Below are 23,909 nucleotides of genomic sequence, written 5' to 3'. Positions count from 1 at the left end.
ATAGATAGATAGATAGATAGATAGATAGATAGATAGATAGATAGATAGATAGATAGATAGATAGATAGATATCTACATAAATCATTCAGCCATAACACTAATACCACTGACAGGTGAAGTAAATAACTTTGATTATCTGGTTACAATGGCGGCTGTCAAGTGGTGGGATATATTAGGAAGCAAGTGAACAGTCAGTTCTTGAAAGTGACGTATTTGAAACAGGAAAAATAGGCAAGTGTAAGGATCTGAGCGACTTTGACAAGGGCCAAATTGTGATTGCTAAACGACTGGGTCAGAGCATCTCCAACATGGCAGGTCATGTGGGGTGTTCCCGGTGTGCAGTGGTTAGTACTTACCAAAAGTAGTCCATTAAAGGACATCCAGTAAAAGGTCATGTGGAGTGAAGGCTAGGCTGTCTGGTCCGATCCCACAGAAGAGCTACTGTAGCACAAGTAGCTGAAAAAGTTACCGCTGGCTATGATAGAAAGGTATCAGAACACGCAGTGCATTGCTGCTTGCTATGTTGGGGGCTGCGTAGCCGCATACTGGTCAGAGTGCCCATGCTGACCGCTGAAAGCACCGACATTGGGCACGAGAGCATCAGAACTGGACCATGGAGAAATGAAAGAAGGTGGCCTGGTCTGATTAATCACATTCTTATTTTCATCAGGTGGACAGCCGGGTGCGTATCATGTGGATGTTACATTGACACGTACCACTTACCTAAACATTGTTGTACACCAAGCACAACTTTATTTCCCTAATGGTATGCGTCCTGGCACTGCAAAAATTGTTCAGAATTAGTTTGAGGAACATGATAAAAAGTTCAAGTTGATTAAGCCTCCAAATCTCAACCCGATTGAGCACCTGCAGGATGGGCTGGAAAAAATCTTCAGAATCCGCCAATTTCAGCGGGATCGGACATCAACCAAATGTGCATGGGTGCAGCCCAACAGTCCCCCAATGGCACATATGGGGTGATAAGAAGGAATGGGTATCTAATGAGGATAGAGTAGGATCGGAAAGATAAAATGCAACTTTTCTAGTCCATGTTTCTCTTCCCTTTGATGTTGTGGTACTTTCCTGCAGCCCCAATGGACAGAACATTTTCAGTGAACCGGGCCAAAATCATGATATCTGCCAATTAGAATCGAATGTCTATGACCCGGTTAAGGAGTGGCAGTGCCAGTCGTTGAAAAGCCTATTTCCTTTGTACATATAGCGTTAATATTAACATATATATTTTAGTGGATAGTATTAATTTATAATGATGTCAATCATTAGCTTGTAGCTTGATTAATAAGGTGGATGTAAATGTGGAAGCGATGTGCATGATGGATAAGTGACCAGAGGGAAAGGTTTGCAGGTTCAGTTGAGGACCCTTGACATGATTTCAGCCCTGGGCTCATTGATAATTTGCATCCCCTACTGATGACCTCAACTACAACTGCACGGGATCCTTTAGCCTATAGAATATATATTGATAGCCATGTTTAGTGACAGCAGTTATATCATTTTTTGGGTTTTGACTAAAAATGCACTTGATAATAGGATACACCAAAATGCTAAATTTTTTGGGGAAGAAAAGGAAGTCTAAAGCCTGTTTTCTATGTTACATATAAGCCAAGGTTATGAAGGGCAGCTGTTCCATTAACTTATACCTACTAACATGATAGGGCTCCTGCACTTTGCTTTATCTACCATAAGTTTTGTTTGCTCCTTTGTATCAGTATGTTTTCCTATCACAGTGTCCCAGATAGTACTCAGCTAACTGTGGGCACTTGCTCTGATCTAATAGCGCTGCCACCCACAGTCCCCAACTAAACTTCCATTCAGTCTTCCAACTAGTGACACGTTCCAGATATGTTTGTGGCGTTCATAGCTATGTTCTGGCTGAACGCGCCCACTCGCATATGTTACCATGGAATTCTGCCATGTGCACTGGCACAGTTTAAAGAGACCGCGCTGAAGTTTGTTAGGTCACATGAGCGAGTCTGGACTATAGAGAATGATGATTAACACTCCATAGCTTATCATTTTATTTTAAAAATGAGAAGACGTAAATAATGCAACAGAAAATAGTTCATTTTGATTTCAAACCTGGAAATGTATTCAATAGATGAACACAGTATGAATATAAAATGCTTTAGCCAAGAACTCCAGCTACTTACTGATAACACAGAAACCAAGTGTTTTTCAGAATTGTGAATTTAGCTGGACAAGATACACCTAGATTTTATTTTTTTGTCTGAATGAAAGTGTATCTCAAGATTTGCAAAGAAGAATTTACTCTTGTATAGTAGCGGATGATGGGGGGTGGGGGGCGATCTGAGCAGAGCAGCAGTGGGGACAATCAAATTTACTGCTGTTGCCCTGCAAGTCTGTCAGCAGAATACAGGCTGCTGTCATAAGACAACCGTTGTCTAATGACAGGCTGCTCTGTTCTGTGATCAGATTGCTCCCACTCATAGGAAGCAATGCTGATAATATAACTATATTAGGGAATTTATGTTTAATCAGATTCCTAATATGAAAGTAGGGGTTCAGCCAAGTACAGATAGTTTCATCAAAGATAAACCTACACTTTATATGAACGTCGCAGTGAGGTTTCCGTCCTAAAAACATCAATGACTTAAAGGCTATGGAAACCTTTGGTGCCTTTTTTATGTATTTTGTTTTATAATCTTATAAAAGATTTTGCTTTGTTTCGTTCTGTAGCTTCTATGTATTACTGTACATAGAAGCTGCAGAATGACATAGTCAGACTAATCCGTCAGTGAGCTGGTCTGACGGCTCGGCTGACAGCCACTCCTGTGTGCCTCTGACACTTAATCTAATCCTAATATTGATAAAATCTAATTCAGCACACTGACAGATTCGGCTGACAACATCGTTCTGCAGCTTCTATGTACAGTGGATACATAGAAGCTGCAGAATAGAAAGAAAGCAACATTTTAAATCAAAATATATGACAAAAGTGTATTCCAAAATACATACATTACATTAAATATGGCACCAAAGTTTTTTATACACCCGATATAGGGACCCTGACCAATATGGTAACCCTGCTGAAACAACTAACTGTATTATTTCAGGTTGACAACATGGCATACAACAGGATTTAATTTGACTAGAATAGGAATGAAATGTCCTCTTCCCATTCTAGAAAATGTTTCTGCATGTTTAAGCAGAGCGCAAAATGTTGTCTATATAGGGTAGTCCAGGACCCTATAGGAATAACATTATCAGATCCCTGTATCCTCTGACCAAAGGCTAAAGAGGACTGTCAGCCACATGATCGTTTGTATGACACTTATCACTCTCAAGTCTCCCAATGCTAATAAGTGGCTGGCGGACACCACAGGTGCTGCTTCGGTGGCAGAGGAATAAAAGGATCAGTCGTTTTTCAGTCAAGGGTCTGCCATTCTTTACAGACATAAGATTGTCAGTGGATCCCATTAAAATGTGAAAAGTCTAATGTCTAATGTGCTCGGAAAATATCTATCAATGCTATACTATACCAGTGAGTGGAGTGAGAATCATCATCACTATTTCTTAGTATATAAACCATTATCTGATAATAGGGTGTCAGGTGTATTCTGATGTGGGATTTGGATGCTATATTCAGAAGTAGAGAAGATGTCACAGTTATGTATACAGCCATACAACAGTGGTAGAAAAGCGTAGTAATATCTATAAACTTACAGGCAAGTTGGTAAAAACTTGAAATGTGCTTCGTAAAAAATTAATCAGGTCCATTAGGTACCCGCTGGCTCTCCCATCTGGCTCTGACATTGTCCAGTCGTAGTCCGCCAGCTGGACAAATTCATCAATTTTTTGGTTGAGTTTGGTGTAGATTTCTTCCTCGGCTGCATGCCTGGCATCCTAAACAGAATAGTACACAGGTTAGACTCTTGTCCATTACAATAAATCAAATTGGATATTTTGTTATACTCCAGAGCAAGATGACAAATAGAAATTTGCTTTTAAATTTAGATCTACAATCTCGTAACTCATTAGTGATGCCTTGAGGATAATTAATCAAAGTGTCAACGTTCCAGCAGTAACTCACTTACAGCCAAGTCTCCCGTCCATCCTTTACTGGTGAGCAAAACGCCCAAATTAGCGAGTGCGTTATAGATCATTTTTAAAAGCTTGTTAATCAGTAAAGAAATGTCCTGGAGAAGAAACCGGTGAGGGCGTAGAAAATACATTTTCTGTATGGAGGTGAAATTTACTTGAGGTCAGATGAAAGTTTCATGAGACTACGTGGACGTTTGTGTTTATTAGGAACGTGTCTTCCTTCATTACCAAACACAGAATACAAAAGCATGTCAACTTTGGTCCAATTTCATGGCATAAATCTAATTTACATACTTTCAAAAAGTTAGAATCAGTTTAAGACTTGTTGCAATCATTGACCTTGAGATACAACAACTCCCAGCATGCCCTGACCGTGTAATGACGGGCAAGGCATACAGTTATTTTTAAATACAAGTACTGCTTTACAGGGGTTCAGTGGCCACATATTGTCTACCTCTGCCCTGAAAATGCTGTGAAGGCAATGGGATAATCCTCTACTACATCAAGGTGTGGCACCTATGACATTAGGGGTAGAGCACCTACGATGCATTCCCTGTGGATGTTGAAGTGACAATGATGCAATTCTTTTATTAAAAAGGTTTTCATTTAACCCATAAAAATAGGTTTCAACAGGTGAAAAAAATATTCAAATATACTTACCGTTAAGTCCCTCGCTGCTTCTCGCTGTCATTGCAGCGCAATTACTGACTGCTGTAAATATGTTGCACTGGAGACATCATTGTGCTGCAATGACACCAGGAATTTGCAGGACACCTGAGCTACAGGGAAGTGTATTACAATTTTAATTTAAGGTAGGTGTATTACGATTCTGAATTTACAATACCTATTTTTAAGGGTTGGAAAACCATACCAACCCCTCATCTCAGACTACAGACACAGATGATTTTATGGCAGTCTGTAGTCTGTATGGCGTTAGACTGCTGTTAGATCTGTAGTTGGGGGAGGAAAGATGAACCAGAAACGTTGAAATCCTTTAGCAGCCCAGCTCACTATAATTGACAGGTCTCTTCCTATAAACCGGCGGTGGAAGCTGGAGGGGAGCCACCCAGTAGTCACTTCTCCCCGAGGCGGGCACCTAACAGTGTTAAAGTTATGTCTTCTCTAAGACACGGACAGCATGACTAAGTGACAGGTCCCTTTTAAGGACGCACAATAAAATGGCATATTTTACATATCCTAATACTACTCTCACTGACGTGCCAAGACCTGCCGCCACACAGTAAATGGCAGATTGAGTCTATGTACACACGGTACGCTGCTTCCTTCTTAAGGTGTCTACAGGTCGAGCTTTAGAGCTCAGTCACATTCTATTTTGTATACAAACAAAACTATTTACTGCACTGTGCCATCTCCTCCTGGCACCCGATAATGCACAGGAAACAAAACAAAGCCTAAAGTGCTACTGTCACACCATTATTCATCTACTTTGCCTAGGACTGCAACAAATAAGACAGATGTGAGACGAACTGGCAGGCAATTGTTCAAGGATAAAAGGAGCATATATATATATATATATATATATATAACAATTATTATTACAAAGAACAATTTCCACTGCCCAGTGACATTTTTGTTTGGTGACAATTGATCTTCCATACAATTATAATTGAATTTAAACCAATAGGTGTCCATGTAATACGTGGCTTGGCCGAGTCCTCCAGCGCTATAGCCGATGTTTGCCGCTCCATGCCCAATATTTTACTTTACACTTTGTTCACTAGGCTGTGTATTACAATAGACCTTACCTTGAAAGTGGACAGGCCATAAAGTCTTGTGGTGTGCACAGTCTCAGGTGAAATATTTGTAATATTTGTAATGAAATCCTCCAGGTATTTACAGGCTTGTTCCAGGTGCGTGGTGTTTATGATGATTTGCACAAGCTACAAAGCAGAAAAGTAACAGGTTTGTAGCACTCAGTCCCACCTTATTGTTAAGGAGCCATTGTTCTTTCAGACGGTACAGAAATACATGGCAATTACTGCATTACAGGAAACTGCACCGTTATATATAGCTGGGAGCAATGCTTGCTTCCTTACCTTGAGGGAAAACCCCAATACTTTAACAGGTTAAAAATAAGATTAAGGTCTTGTTCAGACAGGTGCTATGGCAGAAATTATTCATGACCCACATTAAACATAGTGCAACCGCCCAAAAGATACTGGAAACTTTGGAGTCATAAAGACACATTAGAAGTGTTTATTGATGGCGGTCTGTAAGCTGGGACCTCCACTAATCACTATAATGAAGGGGCCCATAGACACATCACAGGCTCATTAAAGTCTATGGGCACTGCATCAACATTAGCTCCAAGATTTTAAGGAAAGTGGAAATCTCCAAATTAAAAACCAAAGAGGCAAAGCGCTTGTAAAAGTACCAGAACGTTCACTCAATGGGGGTAGATATGGAGACTGGTGGTCAGTTAAGACATCTTCACATCCCTGACCAGTCACTACAATTATTTCCTTTTCTTATAGAAAAGTGAAGGAGTGTGTTCATTGCACAGAAATTTTCCAATATGACGAGAAATTTTATCAGTTACCCCCTGTAGGGTCAGATTCTTAGCCTTATTACTGAATTGGGCAGCAAAATGGGCTGAAAACTGGACGACCACCCACCTTTATAGATACATTTCAGATTATATATTGCGAGTGTATATATATATATATATATATATATATATATATATATATATATATATATATATATATACATATATATACATAAGCATTAAAGGGGTAGTGTCATCATAGACAACCCCTGATATAAGAGCCGATATGATGAGCCCCTCAGCAAACAACTGATTTGTCATTGGCTGCTCACTTTCCCTATAGCGGCCGCTACAGGGGAAATGTAGTATTACACGCAACCATTTAAATATAAATGGACAGACTGGGTATAACATAGTCAGACATGCTGCTTGTTAAAGGCTTTTAATTCTGGTTCATAGGGAGGGGTCCTGAGCAGGGTATATAGGGCATATGGACAGGGGTTGCCGAGAGTAAACAAACCCTTTAAAAAGAAAGGTTATTAAAAATGCCCAAGCATTTACAATGTATGTAAAATAATGCCAATACCGAGTCAGAATAAGAACAGATCAGGGAAGTCTTGTAGTATCTATGTATATGTGATAGTAGAATTTAAAGCATTTTTGTTGTCCAAAGAGACCTAAAAGCCAACTTGCTAATTCCTGCCATCGATGTTAATACTTACTTCAGTCAGACCTATGTGAGGCTTTTTGATGAGGTTTTGCAAACCGCTGCTTAAGGTTCTTGTGAGAAGTAAGTTGGTCGATTTCCGGAGCAGATCATCAATCTCTGTTGAGCTGAAATCAATCATAAATTGTGTTTCTTTAAAAAAAGAAACCAGTAAAAGTGAACTAAGGTGAAGTGTGAATTAAGAGAATGTCGTATATGTTCCTACAACATGTTCTCTGTCTGCAGCCACAAGTGTCAATCAGGACATTTACAGATTTCCTTCCACCTCAGGCGCCACTGAGAACAAACCTTTGACACTTACACTCGGATTGAGTCTCATATGGGAATTATTACAAGGACAGAATATGCAGAAATCCCAGAATACGAATGAAAGTGTTTCTTTGTATAATGACTTATCTGTGACTCTATCAACAGCGGAAGGAAATAACATTTGCTATTTACTTCACTAGAAAAATTAATAGAGGCCTATACAGACAATCGAGATACAATAAGTATATCTGCCACCTTTAATCAAAATTAGAATACAATATGACATTATTGCATGAAATCAGTACACTATTGTAATATATGTACACAGCTTATGGGGAGTATTGTAAAATGTATGCAACATCCAGATCAACCTTTAAAAATGAAAAAAAAAAAAAAACATTTGAAGAGTTTCATGTGCAGGGTTACATAATACGGTGTCAAAAAAATGCATAAATAGCAAATCCTTATTACATTTTCCATGCAAATCTGTCACAAGTTACTGTTAATGGCACTGTTTTACTTCTCTATCATGCACCCTAAAATTGTATGTGCTTTTGCAGCTGCTGCTTGGCATTCAGTGCTGCTACTTAGCTTACTTTGTTATCCCAAAATGTATTCCATTTAATAAATACGCAACCATAATATTGTTACGACCTAGGTGCATTACTTTACATTAAATTTGATCTGCCATTTACCAGTCCAGGCTACAAGTTTGATAAGGTCTTTCTGTAATATTTCAAGTCAAGTTTTGAATATTCCGCAAAGTTTTATATTCTCTGCAAAAACTACCTTTCTACTTCTTTCCATTCCATCTGGAAGGTAATTAACGAAAACACTAACTTTCTTAACAGAATCATCAGAAACGAAATAACGTAAAGCTGTCCAGACAAGGAATAAACAATCTGCCCCAGAGAGGCTGCAGGTAAGTGCTGCCATCAGGTGTATATACGCAGTACTGCAGCATGGGGCTTGTTAGGAGGTTATTGGCAGTAAACTGTGGCATTAATATGTAAGAAAGATGTTATTATTCTATAAAGTAGGGTAGTGATATTCTACTTGTCACCATTGCTCAGCCGGGGGGGGGTTATGCACATGGCAAGGCCACATTGTACAGCAGCACAAGGTTCCTATGGTTCAGTATGATGGACCCATATACACTCAAAGTCGAGTATTCTCCCCAAGAAGCCCTGCATAATGCAGAATATTTTGAATACTTATAAAAAAAAAACTACTGTGTGCCTCCACATGATATATACAGTTTGGGTTAATAGGAGTCTAGAATACGATTGTGTGCAGGGGTCCTAATTCGTCAGAACCAGTAGCGTGGCGTCCATTTACAAACCAGTTTGTCATAAACACAGATAATTTCTCGTGTACGTTTTTCAGTAGTTAATGATTCTTCACAGTTTTCATCTGCACTATTGACATTGAATGGAGCGGCAGGGCGTATTCTTGACCGCCGCTCCATTCAAGCTCCTCCTCCGGCAAGCAGACATTTATCACCTTCCCTATGGTTAGATAAATGTCTATCTTGGCACAACTACTTTAAGAACATATTCATTTTTGTTCTTCCTTTCTTCAAGGGATATTTTTACTTTTATTTTGGTTAGTTTTATTTGTTATTTATTGTTGTTTTCTTCTCCTCTTTCTCATACTTAGATATATATTATCGATTGTATTTGTATAAAACATTTTTTAATAAAGAATAATTTAAAGTGACAAAAGAATCTAAGCAAAGGTCAGGGACAATGTCCACTATACAGCCGCAACAAAGTTTGGCTGCAATATACTACTGTATGAAATTTCCTCCAAGGTTTGCTAAAGCTCTTAAAGGGACTCTGTCACCAGTTTATTAATTCCCTATCTCCTAACTAATCTAACAGGCGGTTTGAAGCTGATAACTACAGTGTAAATTGTTTTAAAAAAATGTTTATTATTTGCAAAGTTATGAGCATTTTTCAAAATATGTAAATGAGCCTTTATTTTCCTGAGGTGGAGCCTCCTCACAGCCTCTGACGCTGTCCAATCAGCATGAAGCTGCTTCACACAGTGTGAAACTAAAGCTGGAGGGAAGGGGGATCACTTCAAACGACTATATCTTGGGCTGTGGACCACCTAGAACAGTTCCGGTGGCATATGAAAGAGGAGATTCTAATCGTTTATATGACACCAGGATCGCAGTTCTAGCTGTGATACAACTGGAGATATCACCAGTTGAATACACAGTCGGGAATGGAAGCTGTATACTATATGATCATGCTGTGTTGCTGGGAAGGGAAGAGGGATAAGCTGTATGCTGATTGGACAGCCTCATACAGAAAACATTACACCGCCCAGAGTGAAAAGAAAGAGTCCCCTCCTATTCGGCTATTAGAGCCACATTAGAATATCTAGAAAAATGCTCATAACTTTGCAAGTCAAAACTACGGAACCCGACGGAACCCTTGCACAACTGAGGCAAACGGAAACCATTGGCACCGGATCCATCACCGTTGAAATCACTGGTGATGGAAACGGAAACCTCTTGTTTCCGTTTGTGTCAGTCAGGGGCTCCGATCCGACGGAAAGCTCAGATGGAACGTCGGAACGGAGCCCTGACGCAGATGTAAACAAAGCCTAATAAACGTTTTTTTAAAAACAAACCATACTGAAGTTATCAGCTGCAACGTGCCTATTACATTAGTTACCAATTTGTGTATCTATTTATGTGATTTTTGGATGAAATTTAATTGTTCTCCCCTTTCAGTATCTACTGCACTGTAGCATGGTAACATTTCCATACTTTGTTTAAAATATGGGTGGTTCTGGGAAACTAAAAATTTACTTAAAATAAGAAGAAAGCAAAACATAAAAAATAAAACATTATGAAAAAAAATACATACAATAAAAAACGACGTAAAACTATAACAAAGAAAAAAACAAAACTTACCCCATGACAATTTTGCCCACGTTAGGGCGTGTCCAGTTTACACACTAGTTACATAGCCCCATGACCATATCAAACTTGAATTATTGCAATTAGGGCACACAGAAATTGGATTTTTTTTCCCCATAGCAACCAGTCAGATCCCTACTATGCTCTAACCTGTCCTAGAAGAATGACAGCTGGAATGTGATTGGTCGCTCTGGACAGCACCTCTACTTCTTCACTTAAGCGCCATCGTTACAGTGTGATGTCTAGTTGTTGTGGGCACGCGTCACATAATTAGGGTGGTAACGCTTCATAATGACTGCGGCGTGGTTTTTTTCACTTGAATTCAAAACACCCATGAGCTCTCGTCTGGATTCGACAACATGTTGGTCAGTGTATTTCTCTACATGTGTTTTGTGAGTAAATATTTACCGGTTAGGTCAAAAGGTTACTCGTTACTATGTGTAAATTGTACTCGGGATCAATTAAGGATGTGTGAAACTACTCTCATTTACATTCATTAACAGATAAGAAATAAGAGATAAGCTGGAAGGTGGCTTCTGGCTGCTGTGTTTTCATGCTGGGCTCTCAAATGTTATTCTAACTGATTTAAACCCAAATCAGGTATAGAAAGACAATTAAATAAAATGCGTATCACAATGGAACAGGTTAATCTGCTCAGACTAAACAAACACCTTATATTAGCAGCCATCCCATAGAGTCCAAGTGATACAGACTGGGTTTAAATGCTACGATCTTGTATGATTTATTTCATATAGCATCCGGCAATAATGACCTTGTGCATATCTGTCATCTCCGACCGAAGATAATCGTTGCAATCATAACTAAAAATGACTGAAAAATTGCGTTGAAGTGAGATCTTCGAAATAATTTAGCATGTGCACCTAAGCTGTACAAGACATCTTCATTCAAGTAGAACCCTTTCCCTGGCAGGATCCATATATAATAAACATTGCTTACTCATTTCGCAAGATTACTAATGCAGTTACATAAAAATGTGAATGCTCATATTGTGGGTACTATGTCGCTGGGACATTTTTTAACTTTCAATTTTTTTGCCATTTTTTTTAACTTTATAACAGTTTTGAGGAATGACGATATTTTACAAAATGTCTCTGAACTTGTGAGAAATGTCTCTATCATTAAACATGGTTTTAAACTCTGTGTCAGGTTTGACATGTTGCACATGTGCTTAAAAGTCTGTTATCAGATGTTCTTAAATGCGTCCCACCAGTGGCCATAATGCCCCTGGCACACCTCTTTTGAGAAAACTCAAGTAAGGAGGCCCCAACACACAAAAATGTCTATGAAAGTTAAGGATGGCCATATTCCCAATCGTGGCACTTACCTTCGATGGAGTGATTCCGAAAATTTAAGGCTTGCATAAATAAATTCTTTGACCTGCATATAAATCTGTGGGACAGACTGAGACATTGGGAGTTTCTTTGGAAAAGATACCTTGAAAAAGAAAAGAATACTCAAAAAAGCATGAACACTCTAAAAAGAACATATATGGTTGCGCTGGTAGTGCTCATGGACTTTTACCCAAGACGGTGCTAAGACGAGCAAAATTAACTCAACGTCTTGTTGACCCTCTCAATATCATTGAAGTCAACTGTTAAATTGAGGTCACATGTATCTTTCTCATTCTACAGTCAGTCTGAGGACTACCATTTCATAAGAGTCAGAGAACTCGGCCAACGCAATCACTCATACTAATGATCATCACTTTAATGCAGTACCTACTGCAACCCCTGACAAAGCCAGGTGCGAAACGCGTGTTGGGGTGTTCTGACAGTGTTGTGGCAGTGGAATGGCTCATGGTGGGTTAAGTAGTGTGTGTCATGAGGTTTTCATGGTTTATTTATAACTATTACCATTTATGATATTGCGGCTCTACTAGTTAGAGGTTGCGTAATGTTGGCATATATATATAGTAATACGCATGGAACATGGTTTATATACATTGATATTGCATGCATAGCACCACCATTGTTTGCCCTGCCCTATGTTCAACACTGTCTATCTCTTTTACTGACTGTGCATTGTATTTATGGGTGTAAATTTTTAAAGAGTCTTGACTAACTGTGTTTGTCTTCAATAAAGATTTTTTGTATTTTTCTATAATACGATTGATTTGGTCTTATTGTAGCATTTAGGGATATTTTTTGGGGTGTTCCTACTGCACTATAGCATGGTGACCTTTCCATACTTTGATTAAAACAATATATTGTTGTTTCTGGGCGAGTAAAAAATTGATTTAAAAAAAAAAAATATAAAAATGAAACATTATGTAAAAAAAAAAAAAAGACACAATAAAACACTATGTCAAATTATAAAATATAAAAAAATACTCAAAAAGCACAAACACTCTGTCGAATATTTAAAAAAAAAACACATCAAGATATATATGGTTTCACTGGTAGTGCTAATATCTCATCACTTCTCATGGGCTTTTACTCAAGAAGGTGCTAAGACAATACAAAATGAACTCAACTTCTTGTTGACCCTCTCAATATCATTGAAGTCAACTGTTAAATTGAGGTCACATGTATCTTGGCCATTCTACAGTAAGGGCCTGTTCACATCAGCATTGCCCTTCCGTTTGGGGGGGTTCCGTCAGAGATTTCCATCGGGTTAACCCCTCAACGGAAACGCAAACTGAAACCTTAGCTTCTGTTTCCCTCACCATTGATATTGACTGCGCTATTGGTTCCATCAAGAACAACGGAACCCTGTCACAATGGTGACAAATGGAAACCTTTAGCAACGTTTGCGTCACCATTGAGTTCAATGGTGAAGAAAATGGAAGTTAAGCTTTCAATTTGCCTTTCCGTTGAGGGGTTAACCCAACGGAAACCTCAGACGGAACCCCTCAACGGAAGGGCAACGCTGATGTGAACACATACTACTACCACCACCACCACCACCACCACCACCACCACCACTACCACTACTACTACTACTACTACTACTACTACTACTACTACTACTACTACTACTACTACAAAAGCAATATTCATTGAGTCTTAAGAAAATGGTGCAGTTGCCTGATTGTCAAAAAACAATACATAGTGCTTGATGAAAAACATTGCAGTGCTTCCAAAATGTTTGCATCAACTCACACATTTTAGTCTTGTATGCTAGAAATGTACAATTTGGTAAAAAGGTGTCAATGATTAAATATGAGGTTAATTTCTTCCCATTCACTTCATCAAACATCATCTTCACACATTCCTTTCCTCGAGAAGGACACTAGACATCTAATTGAATGACAAATACGCTAGATTTCCATAAATGCTAGATAAGGACCCCTGGCAGATTGATACAATCTCGCCAACTCTTTACATTAAAGTGATTTTTACTGTATAGTACCAGGCATGTCATACAAACACCTACAAAGCTTACTTACCTTGTCTCCTTCTGGATCTTGGAAAGGAAATTTGCTAATTACAGCCATGTACTCCTCCTCGTTTGCTACAGGGATTGGGCTGTAGTTATCCGCTTCAAAAATATCCCTAAAGTCACAAAGTCAGTTGATTAAAGATCTAGGTAAATGTATATCCTCTGCATTATCACAGTGGATGGAACTATTCTTGTAAACTGAGCAAATACTACTCCCTTTGAAGGGATTGTCTGGTTTAGAAAACCCATTATAAAATCCCCTATTAGGAAACTCTGAATTAATAGAAGAGAGGCTCCCAGTCAAGAACTTCACCTATTGGCCAGAGAAGAAAAGTTTCTCACTCTGGAGGATCCAACACTTTAATGCATTACATGCAGCCCATTGATTTAAATGGGAACCATGTAATTTCCCATGTGGTTGCACTGCAGGGAAGTCGAATACTTGCTGTTGATCACTAAGGGTATCAGCAGCAGGATGAGCTTATTGTTGGGGACCCTTCTAACAAAAAGGGATTGTGCAAAGGAAAATTACACAAAGAAGTGCATATGCATATCAAAGGCATATACCATACCCATAATGCATGCAGGAGAAGCAACACAGCGAACGTCCGCCCCAACGCGCGTTTCGGCACTAAAGCCTTCGTCTGGGGGTGGCATTGAATGGTAAACCCACCATATTTAAATGGAGACTGGCCAATTACAAGAGCATATGTCCAGGTGAAAATGCACCAAAAAAATTAGATTGTCTCACTGTTTGCCTACTGGTCAATGACCGATGCTTCCGGAGGACGGCCACTTTACTCACCGAGATGACGCGACCAGTAGGTAAGCAGTGAGACAATCTAATTTTCTTGGTGCATTTTCCCCTGGACATATGCTCTTGTAATTGGCCAGTCTCCATTTAAATATGGAGGGTTTACTGTTCAACGCCACCCCCAGACGACGGCATTAGCTGCCGAAACGTGCGTTGGGGCAGACATTCGCTGTGTTACTTCTTCTGAATCCATTATGGGTATGGTATATCCCTTTGATATGCAAGATGCACTTTTTTGTGTAATTTTCCTCCTCCATGTCTATATTGACCTGTTATATGTTTTACTATTGCATACCTTATGTGCATATACAGCACTTTTTTGGATTTATACATGGTCACTATTATATAGCTCTTTTTGGGGGGCGTTTCATTGGCTCACTTTGTACTTTCTGTCTATCTTTGGAGATGCACAGCGCATCGTCCTTTTTATATCTGTTGGTCTATGGATTTTTTCATTTTATCTACTGTGTTTTTATTATGTAATTCAATAAAGATTTTTCTATTTTTTCGTATACTATTTGTCTTCATGGCATCTGTTTCTTGTAGGTTTATATATATTTTGTGATGCTTTTTGGGATCACACCCTAGAATCAGCCCGTATATATCACATATATTGATTGTTTAATTATATAATTGGGCATTGGATCCATGCTGAGTTTTTGGTTAGGTTACTTTCTCTTTGTGTCTTTAAGTAAATTATGCCGACACTAAATGTACTGCCTCCCTGTCTCTTTCTTCAAATGATATAGGCACAGATAGTGCTGCCTCCCTCTCTCTGCCTGCAAATGATACAGGCACAGATAGTACTGCCGACCTTTCTCTCCCAGCAAATGATACAGGCACAGATAGTACTGCCGACCTTTGCTATCATGCTGGAATGCTGTGATTCCCTCCATTGTTTATCCAGGCACAGCGACATCAAAATGAGTGTCACTACGCCTGGTACTGCAGATCAGCCCAATTAAGTGAACGGGGCTGAGCTACCAGGCACTGCCACACTCATTTGGATGTTGTGTGTCTGGATAAACAATAAATAAGGCCCTTCGTAGCGCTGGCCGTGGGGGCCAAACCCCACTAATCATACATTGAGCGCCTATCCCAAGGATAGGCAATAAATTGAATATTGTGGAAAAACCATTTCAATTCACCAGCATCCACTTTCCCAATACCTATATAATTTGATCAAAGAAATGTTTATTTTTTTTCATTTTTCAACAAGGCATTCCAAAAGCCATAACTTTTTATTTTTCCATTGACAAAGCAGTATGTGGCTTGCTTTTTGCGGAATGAGTTGTAGTTTTTATTTGTACCATTTTGGGGTACAAATAATTTATTGATTAAAGTTTAATATTTTGGGGGGTTCGGGAATGGAAAAATAAAAGGCAATTTTAGCATAGCTTTTTTTTATTTCTTTTTTTATGCCGTGCAGTATAAATAACCTGTTAACTTTAGTCTATGGGTCAGTACGATCATGGCGTTACAAGATTTGCTAAATAATAGCATGTTTTATGGTTTTAGATAATGTGTTCTTTTTTTTTCTGTGTTGTTATAATTACAATGGTATCATATATCTATTAAAACTTTTTTTTACGATTTTTAAAAAAGCAACGATTGATTAAAAATCAATATGGACACAATTGTGGCTCCCAAAATATGTGTCAGATAGTTAGGCTACAACCCTTTTACCAGCTCTCATAGCAAATATGACAGCCAACTTTCTCATAGATAGAGCTAATAAATGGGTGAGCAGAATTTTTTATAACTTGACAGAAGAGGGCAACTAAATGACTTTTCCTTACAAAACAATTTTTGACTTTAGTGATCTAGTCCAGAAAATATGGATACAAATCCAGGAGCAGATTTAAGTGATCTTACTTCCTGTGGTAATAATAGATCATGTAATAATGTTCAACATATTCCATGCTTTAAACCGTCCACAATATTACTGAGTTCTCCCCCATAACCCTCTTTAGCAAAGAATTTTAATTGCCACTGCTTAGGTTTTTAGGGTATAAGATCTACAGTATCGAACATACTGTAGAACCTAGGGCAGTGAGCCTTACAGGTGAGGCACCCCCCAGTTCTTGATGAGGTGCTGCGCCTCCCAAGCACCCCGATTCTGCAGAACAGTCCCAGGTTATGAAGCAGAGGTGCTCTATCACAGAACACTTCCTCCGGGAAGACATTCTCACGCACAGATCAGCACCAAGATAAGAAGGTATAGTGTGCAGGGAGGTGGAAAGGAAAGAAATACGCTCACTCGTGACACAGTGGCTAGAGTTGGGGCACTTTGGCTAACACTCTCACGATGGTTAACTCTGGGGCCACATGGCACTGTGGGATCTAAGGATTTTGCCACAGCAAAGTATCAACATCACATCTACAAGTCCCTCTTGAAGTATTAATGATGATCACTGACAAGGCCCAAATGTCACATATTCCTTAAATTTTACATTTACATCTGTGTAACATCCGTGTTTCTAGTCCGCATTCTGGTTTCACTACTTTTGTCTCTATTTCCTTAGCAGCTGGCTGTGAAACCGGTCAGAACACGGATGTCTTCTGTGTGCTGTCCGTTATTTTCACCCAACTATTGACTTCAATGGGCGACGTGGTTTGCAAAAACGGACCAGAACAGGATATGCAGAGAGTTTCTCGGAAACATGCTCCATGAAAAAACACGTATGTGTGAATAGCCCCATTGAATTGCATTGGTCAGTGTGCTGTCCGTAATAAACGCAGCACACGGATGTGAAATATATTTGCGTGAATAAGGCCTAAGAGATAGATGACATAATGTTCCTCAAAATGCCAATTGTGGAGGGCAGAATGAAGTGTGACACCTATGCTAATAAACATACAGAACCTGACAGTTCCCATCTCCAGACCACCCACAACCAATCACACCATGTCATGACATGGCATGATATTTGGGCACCCTGATTTCAGATGGCCATTTAGCGGCTGTTGTTGTACCCACTAGTATAGTGTTGTTAAAGAAGGCTGTAATTATTTTTCATGTTTAATTTAAAGAGTGTGGTAGGGAATTTTATTTGCAAATACAAAGGGAAAATCATTTAAATGTGTATAATACCTGAACAGTCCAGCCCATTTTTTAAGCAGGCTTTCATTATATTTGTCCCTAACTTCATACAAAAGATCAAATAGCCTGTTCACCGGAAATCCGTATCCCTAAAAAAGGAAAAGAAAAACCTGTAAGTGTACAATGTTAGTGATAATCATTTATTCTTTCTTATTGTTCCCACAATCTAGAGCTGATATAGTCTGACTGGTCGGAGAGATTCCGAAAGTCAGACGCAGAACTGACTTTTTTAAGACAAGGGAACTTTTCATAATTGACAACTTGAAGACCCCCGCCATTGTGCTGGGAGCGCTCGTCGAATATTAAATGTACCTCAGGAAGACGCAGCAAGGAGATTGGACCGTCCCATATCTTGCGCAACTGTCAGATGCCATAAGCCTTTCTGGCAAAGCTGCTATAAATTATAATGTAAGCTTTTCAGGAAAGGCTTCCGCTCTCCCTGTTGCGTCTCCGCAAGCACATCCAAGCAGGATATAACTGGAGGTGGACTTTAAATAGAATTTTACACATGTATTTAACCTGACCCATACATACCTCAAACCTTATCAAAACTTACTATCCACATATAACAAGCTGTGCTGAAAATCCCATCCAAAAGTACAACTTACTGCGGTAAAGGCGTAACCTCAAGCTCCTGGGCCCTAATGCAAAATCCGAAACAGGGCTCCCACCTACCATGTGCCACTGACGGGATATTCCCATCATATAATGTTATAGCATATCGCTAGGAAAGGCCATAACATTAAGGTCTGACCTCTGGGATGTCTGCGAATCCCAAGAACGAAGAGACCGAAGCTCCTTTGGCTTTGTTAAGTTTATGAGGCTGTGCTGCAGTTACCTGCAAAGCGGTGCTCCCCCCTCCAAAAAAAACAAACAAACTTTGAAAGAGCCGCAGCACTAGTTGCTTAATTTTGAGGATTGGTAGGAGTCCCAGCTTTATAAGAACAAACATTTTATCCATGTATTATTTTTTGCATTTCTCTCTATATATAATTCAGTTGTAAGTGCACCATGCTCTACAGCTCAGAAGCATGTCGTCTCCGTTTAGAAAAATCCAGTAGGCATTTTAAATAAATATGTTTCACAAATCTCTGCACATTTGTTTTAAAAGCATATCTGTCACGATACTATGCTGCCCTGTATAAAGAAATATTGACAAATAGCAGCTAAAAAAGAATACAGCGGACTCATAGTTATGAGTCCGTTGTATTTATGAGGGGAGCGCTTCCCCCGCCTTTCCCAGACCCTCCCACCATTGACTGATGGCTGTTATGTATACATGCAGATACATGGTAGCAGTCAGTCATTGGTGAAAGGGGCATGAGGAAATACGGGGAGAAGCGGAGGTAGAGCTCCCCTTATAGCTATGAGTCCGCTGTACTCTTGTTAGCAGCCATTAGCCGTACGGATCTACCATTGTGCCATTTGGGTTAATGGTAAAGACTTGTCCCAATACTATGCTGCCCTTCAGCGGGAGATAAATAATTAAGATAAAACATACTACCCTATGGATCGCTTTTTTACTGTTTTTTATCTTTGTCTCTGCACTATCCGGCCTCTTACTGCCCCGGTCAGACCGTGTTTTTAGTCATAGTAGAACAGCAGCTCTTAGGTACCTTAGGACTTCAATCATTATGGAATATTGCAAGAATCAACTGGTACAAAGGGAAAGACTGATAATTATATACGACTAAAAAACAACCTACTACTAACAAATCTGAAATTTCCACAAACCGAGATCTCTGATTACAATCTGTTGTATGACAACTTTCACAATCTGGAACACTTACTGAAAGACTAAATACAACATCATCTCTACTTTACAATCTTACAAATGTATCTAGGAGAAAAATAACTTTTAGACTAGATGGAGCACTAACAAGCAAAACTTTGCATTTAGAGAAAGAGACTTTAGATTAGAAAGCTACTAACCTAAACCGTGATCATATGGACCACAGCGGTAAGAATGTTACATTTTGGCAACATACCCCTGACAATAACCAAATACAAACTCAACTCCCACGTATCGTATCATATTAGACTAGACCTAACCACAATGAAAATCACCCAATTTTTCAACCCAAACATGGAGAATTTTCAACACAAACCAGAATGTAAAACCTCCTAAACAAGTACAGAATTAATACATCTAAAATTAACCTTCTAAGTAAAGATCTCTTTTTTTTTTGTCCAACAGGAGAGATCAATAAATCTGATCTTTTTGTGGACCTAAACCTTAAATTGTCCTAGGCCGTGTAAACGAGCACCAATTAACAAGATAGCTTGTTGATTGGCGCTCATTTGCTCCAGTCACAAAGACAAGCACTCGTTACTACATTATTATCATGTCGGCAGCGCGTCTCCCTGTTTACACAAAAAAAGTGCTGATCTATTAATAAAAGATCCAAAAATGCCTATCTAATACTTACCAAAAGTACACAAAAAAAGTCAAAATCTCCTGGAGAACCAACATGATTGGGACTGGGTCACATTACAAAGAAATTATACTACACAAAGATGTGGTAAATTTGAATCCCTATCTACGAGATACCTCTAGTCTAATGTCTGAACCACAAAAGATCAGCCTTATTTCTGTCACAAAGCTTTTGGAAAAAGATAGAAAAAAAAGATACAAAGACTGTATGTTATTGAAGGAATTTATTTAATTCTAACAAACTTGTTCCGTTTTTATGACAAATTATACCTACAAACAAGTAGGACTGTGATAGGAACGAGGTTCGCAAACCTATACATGGGAAATTTTGAGAATTTATACAACAACAACCACCGCAATTGGACCAGTAATATTATCACATATAAAAGGTACATAGATGACCTTATATTTATATGGAATGGAACAGAGGAAAGTCTCCACGATTTTATGATTAATAACGACTGGGGTGTCTCTTTTACTCTAAAAAGAAAACTGCACCCAACATATTGAATACTTGGATATTGAAATATTCTTCACCAATAACAAATTAACCAAGAAAAAAATTCTTCAAATCAGTGACAGTTATAGCCTTCTTAGTTTCAAAAACTGTCATTACAAAAAATAGATGCTACATGTACCATTTCGACAGTTTAGGAATGTTTGGGAGGGATTGTACAAAAGATTCGGATTCTCTATTTCAGACTTAGGTTATGAAAAAACTCTTTGAAAAGCAAAAATATCCTAAACAAGTTATAGAGGAATCCTTCAAAAAAGTAGATTATCTATCCCAAACCAAGTGTATACAGGCAAAAACGCTAGGCAAAGAAGATCTGGATACATAAAATAACTTCATTACTACATATAACCAATGACATAAAAAAGAATCTAAAATATTCTTACCAAACACTGGCATATTCGTCATAATGACCTTTTCCTGAAAACACACCTTCCACCAAACCCAAATTTAACTTACAGAAGGGTAAAAACCCTCAAAAGCCTCGCGCCCAGTAGGCTTCCTAAACTAAATAATAAAGAAAACAAAACTTCTACTACATGCAAAACCATTGAGAGCTTTCGAGGCAATCGCCCAAAATGTAAATGCTGTAGAAGATTGAAAAAAAATAAAACAAACACTTTCGAGAGCTCTAGAACAGGTCATTCGTGCCATATCAAACTTACATTGCAGATCCGGATATGTAATAAACATCTTGGTCTGTTCCTGTGGATTACATATATAGGACGACCAATAGGATCAATGAACATACTTCCACTGTCACCACAGGATCTGTATAACCCAGTGTTTCAAGACATGAAGCACTGCACTGGTCCATATGTGATTTTCAATTTTTATTACATTACTAGAACAGATCTTGATGGACGTGCCAAACAGATTTGAGTTGCTTCAAAAAATAGAGAAATGTTTTTGAACTATAAGTTGAATACCATTACCTCTTATGGACTTAATGATGAATCTGAAAATATTTTGAATTCATGAAAATCCTTAATTTATTAATTAATTTAATTATTTATGTATTTACAAATCTCAGATTGTCCAGAAACGTAATTTTGCTTGACTGTTGAGGAAAAAAATACACTTCTTTCCACTGTTACTGCACTTGGTTGTAAATAATGTGCATTGTGGGCAGGTATTTCTAATTGTCCAAAGAAAGTCCAGCATTGCCTCTAATAAAATGTTACATTTATTTCTTGATTTAAAATAGTGTCGGCATTATATCGCTTACGCGTTTTAAGACCCACTGGCTATTAGACAATTTGTTACCGCTTATACAGTATATTTACGTATATGAATGCCATTTCATTTTGATATATATCTCCAGTGGGGAAGTTTTCAATGTCCTAAATGTAAAACTATTAATATAATTTACTTTTAATATATTTTAAGAAATAGATCTTATTCTCCATAAAGTAACTACTGGTGCTAGCAGTAATCGTTACCATTGTTATGCGATTAGATATCACTCATATACATCATAAATCCAGAGAAGTTTAAGAAATAAAAGTTGAGCTGTGATTGGTTGCTATGGTTAACAAGGACAATTTTTGTGTCAGACAGTTTAAAAAAAAAATGAGGCCCAATGTTTCCACACCACGCACTTCGATACAGTGGTACCATTCCATTCATAAGCGTACCCATTGTCGCATGTGCGATCACTTATTTCGCCTTACAGCATCCCTAGTTACCACTTATTTAGATTCTACACCACGCACGTCACTTATAATGTTTTATAGTGTTCCCAGCAATCTATCATCCTACACGCATGCGCAAGTGAATCTTTATTAATAATGGCCGCCTGTTATCCAGTCCTCGTGACTCTCATAGCGTCCCTGAGGAATAACCAAATAATTTGTCACATAATCCCAGAGATCATATATATTTAATGCATTAGTCTTATATGTATCTAACTAATTTAACGATTTTGTACGAATATATTGTATTTATTTATGTGTCATTTTATTAAAACTGATGCTTTTTTTAAAATGTATATATTGTATGGTTGATAATTGTCAATGTTATATCTGCTTTGCCTAAAGAAAGGGTTTAAATTCTGAAACGATTTACAATAAGGCTGTGTTCACACAGAGTTTTTTGCAGGAGGAAAATTCGGCCTCAAAATTCCGTTTGGGATTTTGAGGCAGATTTTGACATTCCTGCACGGCGTTTGCCGCAATTTTTGCTGCGTTTTTCGCTCGCGCCCATTGAGTGCTACGGGCAAAAAACTGCGAAATACGCTTCTCTGCCTCCCATCGCTGTCAATTGGAAATCAGAGGCGTAACCGCGCGAACATAGGGCATGTCCCTTCTGAAATCAATGGGAGGCATTTTCGGCCGGTTTTCGACGAGTTTTACAGATCGGTTTCCGCTCCAAAAAGCTCGTCAAAATACTCTGTGTGAACAGGGCCTAAGAGGTTATAATAAACAAAAAAGGATTGTATTTAACATACAAAGGTTTTTCTATTATCGACGTGGAGCTCAGTTCAGAAAAAAAGGGATTTTCTTTTGTACATAATATTTACTTAAACAGGAGAGCATAGTGTGATGGCAGATCCGCTTTAAAGCACCTGTGTTGTGAAAAATGGTCTAATTTAAAGAAGAGCACCTACTAACCAAGTGCGCTGTCTTCATATCCTAAAATAGAGTTTGGGTGGGCTGTATACTTTGACTAGTATCCAGCTGGAAAGAACATTGGTGGAGGGGATTTAACTGTATGGCCTGGTTCAAGAGCATAAAATGCGCCGAAAACGTGCCTAATTCCCATAGTCAATGAGTCCTGATTACGTAGCTAAAAAAACGCACCAAAAAACACATTGAAAACAAATAAAAAGCGCCTATAGTTTAAAAAGCGATTTATAAAAACGTTTGCATTGTTCACACGTTTACAAGTTGTTGTTTTTTAACACCCTATGAACAAGGCCTACGTCAGCTGCTCTTAGCCAATTATCTCACTGCTGTAAAACTCCCAGTATTGCTGATTGGCTGAGAGCCGCTAAACGAAAAACAACCGTTCACAATACAATACTTTTCCCAAATGTTCTTTTCAGCTCGATGTCAGGCATGGTATATCCCCCCCCCAAAAAAAAAAAACTGTTCTGTATAGTGGAAAATATAAAGCCCCCTTAGTTTAACACTTTATT

General features: G+C 38.5%; 1 protein-coding gene across 4 annotated transcripts in view; it reads right to left on the bottom strand.

Annotated features, from left to right (window-relative positions):
* EXOC6 (exocyst complex component 6) overlaps nt 1-23,909 on the bottom strand; it is a 210,220-nt gene that overhangs the window by 77,173 nt on the left and 109,138 nt on the right. For all 4 annotated transcript variants that reach the window (XM_075841004.1, XM_075841006.1, XM_075841005.1 and 1 more), the window contains exons 13-18: nt 17,814-17,911; nt 13,913-14,018; nt 11,849-11,958; nt 7,315-7,426; nt 5,850-5,984; nt 3,706-3,885 (exon numbers count right to left, since the gene is read on the bottom strand). In XM_075841004.1, the coding sequence (XP_075697119.1) occupies nt 3,706-3,885; nt 5,850-5,984; nt 7,315-7,426; nt 11,849-11,958; nt 13,913-14,018; nt 17,814-17,911 (741 nt within the window). The remainder of the gene's footprint in view (nt 1-3,705; nt 3,886-5,849; nt 5,985-7,314; nt 7,427-11,848; nt 11,959-13,912; nt 14,019-17,813; nt 17,912-23,909) is intronic.

This window comes from Rhinoderma darwinii, chromosome 11 (assembly GCF_050947455.1).
Source record: "Rhinoderma darwinii isolate aRhiDar2 chromosome 11, aRhiDar2.hap1, whole genome shotgun sequence".
Classification (NCBI taxonomy): Eukaryota; Metazoa; Chordata; class Amphibia; order Anura; family Rhinodermatidae; genus Rhinoderma; species Rhinoderma darwinii.
This window is presented reverse-complemented; position numbering and strand designations above follow the sequence as displayed.